The sequence below is a fragment of the Pinus tabuliformis genome, chromosome 4_1 (assembly GCF_031772625.1).
Source record: "Pinus tabuliformis cultivar Carrire ecotype Pingquan chromosome 4_1, CPIR1, whole genome shotgun sequence".
In the NCBI taxonomy this organism is placed as follows: domain Eukaryota; kingdom Viridiplantae; phylum Streptophyta; class Pinopsida; order Pinales; family Pinaceae; genus Pinus; species Pinus tabuliformis.
In genome coordinates, this window is record NC_142303.1 from 69,961,697 (window position 1) to 69,971,681 (window position 9,985).

At 35.9% G+C, this 9,985-nt stretch overlaps 1 protein-coding gene across 1 annotated transcript; it reads right to left on the reverse strand.

Moving 5' to 3' along the window:
• Positions 1 to 5,567: 5,567 nt before the first annotated feature.
• LOC149174184 (uncharacterized) lies at positions 5,568 to 9,157 on the reverse strand. Its single transcript, XM_089419221.1, has 3 exons — positions 7,257 to 9,157; positions 6,139 to 6,216; positions 5,568 to 6,025 (listed from the first exon to the last, which is right to left on the reverse strand). Exons 1-3 carry the CDS (start codon positions 7,809 to 7,811, stop codon positions 5,975 to 5,977), a joined length of 684 nt encoding a protein of 227 aa, XP_089275347.1. The 5' UTR covers positions 7,812 to 9,157; the 3' UTR covers positions 5,568 to 5,974.
• Between the last annotated feature and the right edge of the window lie 828 nt (positions 9,158 to 9,985).

Below are 9,985 nucleotides of genomic sequence, written 5' to 3' on the forward strand. Positions count from 1 at the left end.
GGTGTTTTATTAGGCAATCAGCTAGCTCATTTTTTAGATTTAGAAAGTTTTGATATTGGGTCTTATGACAATAGCACTCATCGTCATTAGTTTGGTTTCCCTTGTGGAAAACCACAAAGAGGAAATAGTAAGCCCCATGCCCAAACACAAGCCCAATTAGTTTCCGCCATGTTCCACACGTTAACCCCCCCAAAATCCAAGTTGAGATTTGTCAATTAGAAGCACTAACCACCAATGATCGCCAGGCCTACTCTAACTCAAAAATCCAAAGTGAAGTTGCTAGTTGGGTACCTAACCTCGTCATACCAGGGGAGTCAAAACTTTAATCCTATTACCCTCCATTGGCAAATGAAGACTCTTAGGTTGTGTGCTAAAAGAGCAATATGAGGACCGCAATGAGATCATTGCATGCCTCAATGAAATTTAGACAATCCAATGCCACCAACACTCCTGCTTGGCCAGCGTTGATGATCCCCTAACACATATCTAAGGACATCTCCGATGCGGTCTTAAACACCCAGCGAGTTCTAGTGCACAAGACTCAACCCCAGTGATGTCTTTTGAAAAACAATGATTGTTCAAAATTCTTGGTTGAAATTTTAATTGCGTAATTTTATTTTAATAGTTAGATGTATGGCCAAAATAACTGGCAACTACTATGTTGTCATTATGTCTAAAGTTTCATATAGTGTTTTACTAGGCAATTAGCTAGCTCAATATTTAGATTTAGAAAGTTTTGATATTGCGTCTTATGACAATAGCACTCATGGTCATTCATTTGGTTTTCCTTGTGGCAAACCACAAAAAGATGAGATAGCAAAACAATGATTTTTTGTAAAGCAATGTTTATGTTTCACTTAAAAAATTTAACCAAAGAAGGCATTATATTTTTTTAGTGAAAAGAATAATCTTAATTTTCTTTATTTTTAAAAATACATAATCAATCAAAAATCGAACATCAATAAAAATTCTTTATTTTCTTTATTTTTAAAAATAAAGTATCAATCAAAAATCGAACATCAGTAAAAACGTTGTATTTTTCTATTCAAAAGAATATTCTTAATATTCTTTATATTTAAAAATACATGAGAAGAATCAAATGTTGTGAAAGAAATTATAAAAACCTTAGAATATATATATATGAAAGAGACAACTCGTCATTATAAAAAGCGCAAATACAACTTAGTCACTAGATACCCTGAAATCTAAAAGATATGTTATTAATAAACAATATCGACCCACTAATATGTTCAAGAAAATTTCAAAAATGAATATAAAAAGCTATAACAATTTGTTCTCAATCATCGTTTTTAAGAAAAAAATCAAAAATAAAAGAAAAAACTAATGATTTGTTATCCATCATCTTTTTCAAAGTGATTTTCAAAACATATAAATTGAAAAACTAATAGATGTGACAGAACTAGTAAACGTTCCATTTTATATTTTCAAGGTATTAAAAGGTAAAAGTGAATTCCACTTCACATTTTAAACTTCATGTCCTGAGCTAACTTGTACGAAAAAGTGTGTGTCGACTTTCTTCTCGAGTGTGCACCCTAATCTTTTTCCTTTGCGTGGAAATGCCAAAGTCACATTCCAATGACACGTTGCTACAGCGTGTGAATCTTGTGAATTTTTCAACAAATCTTCCAGAACCAACCCGATGCGTCAAAGTATGCACCACCTTAAAACGGTGACTGTATGAAAATACATTTGAAGTATGTATATTGTAAAATATTTTAATCACAAGTCTACGTAATCTGTGCAAACACATGGCAAGTTGCAAAGCACCGCATAAATTGAAGTGTATGACATATTTGCAATAGTCTCATTTAGTTATCCGAAGTACAGCACTTACAACTACGCAATGAACTTATTGAGCCAACCATCACTGCATGCCTAATTCACAATTTTAAATGATACACGTTGATCAAAACATTATGAAGTTAATCTAACATTTGCTTAAATTTACTGTTGAGCTACTTTACTCAATGTAATCTCTGCAATGGGGCTTCTGAAGGGGAATATAGAGATATGGTTTTTAATGCGTTACAACTTTAAGGCCACTCAAAATAGTATGCCCCAACTCTTTTTACAGATTATTACCCCCTAGACTTTTGTGCACAACCAACAGCCCATTGTTACCCCCAAGAGCCTTTGTGCACAACCAAAGGCTCAACCTTCTCTTGAGCTTATCACCCCTAAGCCTTTGTGCACAACCAACCCTATTTTCTTGTTAGAGCTTGTCACCCCAAAGCCTTTGTGCACAAACAACCCTTGTCATTTGTTGTACTTGTGTTTCCCTGCACCTACATGCAAGCAATTAGCACCTTAGCTACAAAGCCCCATTGATAATGCATTTGCTTTTAATGGAACCCTCGTCTCGGGTTACAATAATGTTTCCTTATATGGAAGGCCCCATTGATCTTGCAATCTTCAATGACAAAATCACATCCAATCACTTATACCACTTAACAACACCACCTAATATAGTATCCAAAAAAATGTATTCTAGAAATTGCAGATCACAACACCACCTAATAGTATCCAAGAAATTGCAAATATTCAATTATGAACAAGTCAACTAGAAATTGCAAATGATAAATTTTAAATAAGTCAACATGTACCCCAACAACTAGAGTCAAATAATAACAGCATGTGTTTCCTAACGAGAGTCAAACTATCCCAACATGTGTTGCTTAACAAGATTCTTTTTGGTCATGTGCCACATTCATTTTTTTTTATTTACAGTGCCTTATTGTCATTCCAAACATAAGTACCTTGAGGTGAATTACATGACAAACTTGAAGGATTTCAATAAGAGAATTCGACAACCATCTCGCTAAACTTTCGTTCAACCCAGCAACATGAGAAATACTTGTTTGGTCTATGACTTTGTCGGTGGCTATCACCGACATTGTTTTGCAACGAAATGATGAAATTTCAACCAAAAAAAATATGATTAACAACACACCTAACTACTATGTTAAAAAGTGCCAACAACACTACCCCATGCATAAACTTTTAATTCTTAAAATGGTCCTGTGATCAATATAGATGCCGAAAGTGAGCATTACTTTCAAAATGGGAAAAGAAAATAATCAGATTCCCATAGGGCCAGGCTATATGTAAAATAAAATGCCCACATGGTAGAAAACACAGAAAGTCGAATTAACTTTAACAAAAAAAAATGTACTTACAGAGACAATATAGCCTCGTCGTCGGATAGTAATGACCACTTTGGTGATCCGTGCAGTTCAATACCAACCCATGTCAAAAATAACCTCGTAGTGCACATAAGATTTTGCTCAATAACAAAATTTAGGACTCCAATACAGATTATACATAATCTCAATCCCAGTTTGATCAAGCTCTTCCAGACAGCTAAACAACAAATTCAATCAAGCAACAACCCTAACCACATTTTACCTTAAAGATGAGTGCTTTAAATTGTTAGTCCACAGGCTACCACCAGAATATACCAACCCAGATTCGGAAATTCAAATTGTTAAGCCTACTTTTTTAGATCCTGGTAGAAAACAAAGAAAGTCGAATTAACTTTTTTTTTAAGTACTTACAGAGACAATATAGCCTCGACATCGGATAGTAATGACCACCTTGTTGATCCATGCAGTTCAATACTAACCCATGTCAAAAATAACCTCCTAGTGCACATAAGATTTTGAGCAACAATAAAATTTACGACTTCCAATACTGATTATACATAATCTCAATCCCAGTTTGATCAAGTTCTTCCACACTGCTAAACAACAAATTCAATCAAGCAACCACCGGAATATACCAACCCAGATTCAGAAATTCAAATTGTTAAACCTACTTTTTAAAATCCTGGTAGAAAACACAGAAAGTCGAATTAACTTTTTTTTAAAGTACTTACAGAGACAATATAGCCTCGACGTCAGATAGTAATGACCACCTTGTTGATCCGTGCAGTTCAATACTAACCCATGTCAAAAATAACCTCCTGGTGCACATAAGATTTTGCGCAACAATAACATTTAGGACTTCCAATACATATTATACATGATCTCAATCCCAGTTTGATCAAACTCTTCCACACTGCTAAACAACAAATTCAATCAAGCAACAACCCTAACCACATTTTACCTTAAAGATGAGTGGTTTAAATTGTTAGTCCATGGCCTACCACCAGAATATACCAACCCAGATTCGGAAATTCATATTGTTAAACCTACTTTTTTAGATCCTGCATGTATTACAAGTATCGTAAAAATCTGTTCAAACTCCCCACAATTAAAAAGTAAAATCTCTCATGATTGGCCATGATTCTAATTAGCCACCATTCAATGCGTACAAAAACGCAACAACACAACAAGAAATGCTACAATAACAGATTCCAAGTAACCAGCAAATGAAGGATAGTAACAAAATCAAGCCCGTTAGGTGGGGATTCCTAAATGTTTGTAACTGAAACAGCTGTAAGGCTTGGACATTTTTGCAAAAACAAAGAATGAATCTCCAATGCAAAATAACAAAAATGTACATCAAAGTATAAGGCTTTGCTTCCTCTTCCAACCATGCTAGAAGAGCCAAGATCTGGTGTGAGCTTCTTATTACCAAAGAAGTAATCAATATATGAACAGAAGTCAACTGCTATTATTCATCAATGAACACAAATCTACAGGGTTAACATTCTTGAACAAATTTACCTAAGCTACTGCGCTTGATGTTGTTAGAAAAATGTCAAGCTAGCTCATCTACTATTGTTACACGCGATTCAGATCTATATCCTCTGATTAAAAACATAGAAATTTGATAAGAAACAATCTAGGACAGTGTCTGTGTATAAACAATGCTCTCGATGATCTTACTTTACATGTTGGAATTAAGGAAACATAAGTTATAAACATTTAGCTACATAAGCATTTACCTTCTAAGCAAAGAAGAATATCCAACAAACATTCTGTTCCACTTACATCTAAATCATAGTTGATGAAAGCAACTTGACACGGGTGTAATTCAGGAATTAAAAAAAATTCAAAACTCTGGGCATCCAACTGTGGCTTACATTCTGTGGAGAACTAGAAAGCACCTGTTTGCATGTTATATGTGGCCGGTATTGGACAGACTCAAAGATGAATCTAATCCCAACCACTAGCGCATGCAAACTGCCCCAACAGTGGAACAAAGGGCCATAGATGGCACTGAAATCTAATCTAGCAGCCTACACCAAGGCTATGACAAATGCATGTATACTTTTACAGAGTAGAAAAAGAAAACTAGCATTAGTAAGGGAAATCTTTCATCAACATTATAACATAGCAAAAGAGTTCGCCTGCCTCTCAATACTAAGAACGATATCGCAATGCCCTTTATCAATGACAGCTTACACAGCTAGCCAATGGCCAACTACTTCTATTACAATTCTCTATGCAGCACATAGATAACTGGCATATCCTGACTAATACTTGTTAGTATCTTCAAATGAAAATGCACAACGTGGAGAAAGAAAGAAACTGAACCCTTTTTCAGGTGGCTTGAAGATATTGCACACAAATTAACTGATATCAATAGTTACTCCTGGAGAATATGATATAAAAAGTGAATATCATTAAAATTTCCTTGAAATGTTTACAAAGAATTTCTAAAATTGCAGTAGCTGAAAATCTGCCAAAGTCAAGAATAGGGATCAGTGATATTGCTCCAGAATTGTTCTGTCTGGTCAGAAGAATTACATCCCTGACAGTTGTCAATGTTATTTCAAGACTATACATTTTTTTGATTTCATGAGGATGGCTTCAACTTTTAACATGGATATGGTGCATCTAATTGGAAGCACCTTGGGCTTGGCTTTAAGTTACTCCTCATGCAGAACAAATTCAATGGTAGAAAGCAAAGGACAGCAGACAAATTAGTGTTGTGATTGAATACTACTTATGATACACTCAGCAAACTAACAGCTCTTCACAAGTACAGTTGTGTAGCAATTGCCTGCTTATCCAGAGTCACTATCTGCACTCCGCATGCCCTTTAAACCCCTCGGTCTCTGCATCAATCATGGTGTATTTGTTAGGGCAAAAGAGATAAAGATAGAAGTGGACCAAGATAAAACCCATACATCTTATCAAGATTCTAACAATGCAGAAAACTGAAATTTACCTTTTTCATGCACTTCTTTTCTCTGACCTCATACCGTTCTTGAGAAATGTCACAAAGCCAACCACCAGGGGTAACAGACTGCAAAAGAGCATGGCAGTTACAATAAATGAAACAGCTTCACTTGCTCACATCTTATGCATGTATTTTAATAGCATCAATTGCAATAATAGTTATTGAACGCATATATTCTAAACATAGGGTAGTATTAAAGAGCAATAGTGACCAAAAAAGTCAGTGATTTTCTGTGTTCTTTGGTATTTAGAAAGATATCTAATATTGACTTAAAGATGCATTGTAGATGAAGGATGCATAAACATCAGCTACTGAAAAACACAATTCCAGTCATTGTAATATTCATCTCAGCAGAAAGATATTCACCATGAAGGGTGAATAAAAGAACAATCAAACTAGAATCAAACTCGCGATGAACTTGAGGGTAGATGAAATTGAGGACAATATTCAATGAGAGGAACGGAGTTGAAAAGAAAACTGCAACTTGAAAAAAAAATCCTTTCATTTGCATGTTACCATGTAAAATTTAAATAAGGCCATTTTAAAAATCTTAAAAAGAAAGAAAATATTTCGTAACCCTCTGCAATAAATTTAAAAGCCTACCTGGTAAAAAAGACAGAATACTAGAAACTTTGGGCATAGAGCTTTTTATATGGTCAATAGATCTTGCTTGTCAACTTTGCCCTTAGGCACCCACTTCTCATAGTAGCTTGCGAGGTCCTTTTATAAAATTTAGATCATTGAAGATCAAGATCATCCAGTTAAAATCTCACCCATAAGCATCTTCGTGACCAGGGCACTCACCCATTCTTTGTATGCCCTAAATAGCAGTTGGGTCCTAACCATATGGGCATCCTAAAATGCAGTTTCAGATAATACTAGTTTGAACCCTGCCCTTGCATGCTGCTATTTTAAGAAAAATATGCAAAGATCTACATTTCTAAGCTAAATTGATTGAAGACTATGTCTTAAGATCCCAAGGCGCAAAAAGAGAACAGTAAGAAAACATAGTGTAGGCCCAGAAGTTACTCTGCTTTACTTTTACAATTTTATGGTTGCAGATTCAGAACGTCAAACAGAAAAAGAGTTTGCTAAGATATACTTACATGGATGGCCCTCTGAATAAGCTTGGCGCGCTTTTTAGGCCTCAGTGGTAATTTCGTGCCCTTCATTCTGTGGAAATCTTCCTCTTTCTCATTGCGAGACAGGGTGAGAAGGAATTTAGGCCACACGAAAGCCTCAGGCTTTGAGGTCTTGTCTTGCATTGTGTCTGCATCGGCTGAAGTCTTGTTTGTGTCGTCGGTGTTATTACTCCTTGTGGTAATGACATTAACCATGGGATGATGATGCAATCTGTCACTCTTCTCTGGGGAAAATGAGGACGGTACGTTGGTGCTTGGCACTACAGTCGTATCAATGGTACTGAGGACGGACTTAACTTGATTACGGTCTACGGAGGCAAGCAGACCTTCTTTTTCAGCTCTAACAACGCGTCTGTCGACCCGAATCGCAGATTTCTTGATCAACCCCCCGGGCTCTTTTTCCGCCGAGGCCTTTCCGTGAATCTTCACGCATCTCATCCGCTTGTGGCTTCCCCATTGTAGAAAACTTTTACAAATGGGATTTTCCGGTGCATTCTCCATGTGAATGTATTCTTTCATATTAATCCAACGGCCAAAGAGAAATAATCCTTCAGTTTAATTCGGAAACTTGCAATTCTCGAAGCAGAACCTAGCGAAAATCTTCAACTCGGAAAATTATTGATGCTACACAAGAAATATCCTTCAGCTTAAAGAAAACGGCAAGCAGGCCAGGTATTTCTTGATGCTTCTCAGAAATTTTTAAAAATGTCACCAAATCCTTCGATAATTAGCCCAGAGGCCCCCAAATCCTCCAAAATCCCACAGAAAAATGTCAGCTGCTAAATATCTTCAAGTTACACAAGAAAGCCCTGTAGCTTAAAGGGAAAAAACCAACCAGAGATATCTTGAAACTATGAAAATTATAAAAATATCACCAAATCCTTCGATATTTAGCAGACAGTTACTCAAATCCTCTAATATTTTGAAGAAATCCCTCGACTGCTGCAAAACTGTCAGCTGCTAAATATCTTCAAGCTACACAAAGAAAATCCTGCAGATTAAAGAAAAACGCAGGGCAAGCCACGGATATCCTGAGATTTTTCAGAAAATCTCCAGAATATTACCATATCCTTCAATATGTAGCCGAGAGAACCCAACATCATCCAGATTCCTTCTGCTTACATCAAAATGTTAGCTGCTAACCATCGTAACGCTAGCCAACAAAACAGTATACAGTCTCTGTAATACAGATCAGTGGAAACTCCAATGAATCGGCCTCTTCACGCCCAAAGAAATTACAAAAAACTTCATCTTCCGTGTCGATATGGCCTTCAAACTAGCTTCTCCAGCAAAGGAAGCCAAATCAGCCCGGACTTTGGTGGAAAGTTAAAATTCCTTCTGCAATACTCGAAAGATTTAAGTTAAATCATTCAAACAACGGATCAACTCAGCCCAATCGCCCAACCTTCCCCTTTAAAGAAAACATTTAAAATACCGGCTAAAACTCCAGCCAATTTGAGTCAAATCGCTAACGAAAACCAAGAAGCTTACATAAAATTCATCCAGAATGGCTTCATAAAGCAGCTTTTACACCTCGCCGAAGATTTTCAAATAATAGGCCAAAAGTTCCAAGATTTGGCTCGATAAAGTCTTCAACAAGTGCAGAAGAAGGTCCAGCGCTTAAAAACTTCACCTGCTACTAATTCCTCCAGCATTTAAACGCATCTCTTCCCTGTGTTACTCCACTGAACAACCGAGCAAAAATCTCCTTCTGCATTCATGCATTCATCTCCTCCTCTCCTCTACCTCGTCTCCTCTCCTCTCCTCTACCTCGTCTGGCCTCTTCAAAGTAAATTCTGTTTCTCTTATTATTTATTTTCGGAGTCCAACGTTTCCATTTTATTTTCCTCTCTCTCGCTCTCCCGAAAGTTTCCCAACATAAACGACTCTAAGCTTCTCCAAGCATAGCCCTCAGTGGCGCCGTCCGATGGAATCGATCGACGGTTGCACGTCAGCGTCTTTTCCGGCGAGGGCATTTTCTTAAGGTTAGTTACCAGCTAATTATAAAACGCCCCGGGATGGCTGTGCTGGTGACACGTGTCAATCTGATGAAGCTAATAGGTGTTTACGGATTATCAAGGCCTAACCCGAAGAAAAAAAAAAGAAAAAAAAATTATGTATTTTGGTTTTTTGGTTAAAAGGTTATTTGGACATAGCAACGTATTTGAAAGGAAGTGGGTCGGTTAGATTGGTGGGGATAGGGTTTACGAACAGCAACGAGGTGTTCACGAGATTTGAACTCGGGTTTACTTTTTCTGAAAAGAAAACGTCGGTGGCGCACGCAGAAGATTTGAATCTTCGCTGCTTCGTATATATTAATATTTAATAAATTAATTTAATATTTAATTTCATGATTAATAATTTAAAAAAATAATAACTTAAAACATGTAAAATAAAATGTAGTTTAATTATTAGATTTTATTGTACAGAATTAGATAAAATAATTCTTACAAACTCTATATATTAAAATACCCTGAAAAATTTTACACAATTAAAACTTAAAATTCCAAAAATATTCTACAGAGGTAAATAAAATTGATAAAATTAAAAACACCAACAACCAGAAAAAACAAAACTGATAACAATACTATAATTTTTAAAAATGATTTATCATGTGTAAAATTAATATCTACATAATTTTATATAATATTAATTATTCTCTATGGATTTCAAGACTTTTATTGATTATTCTC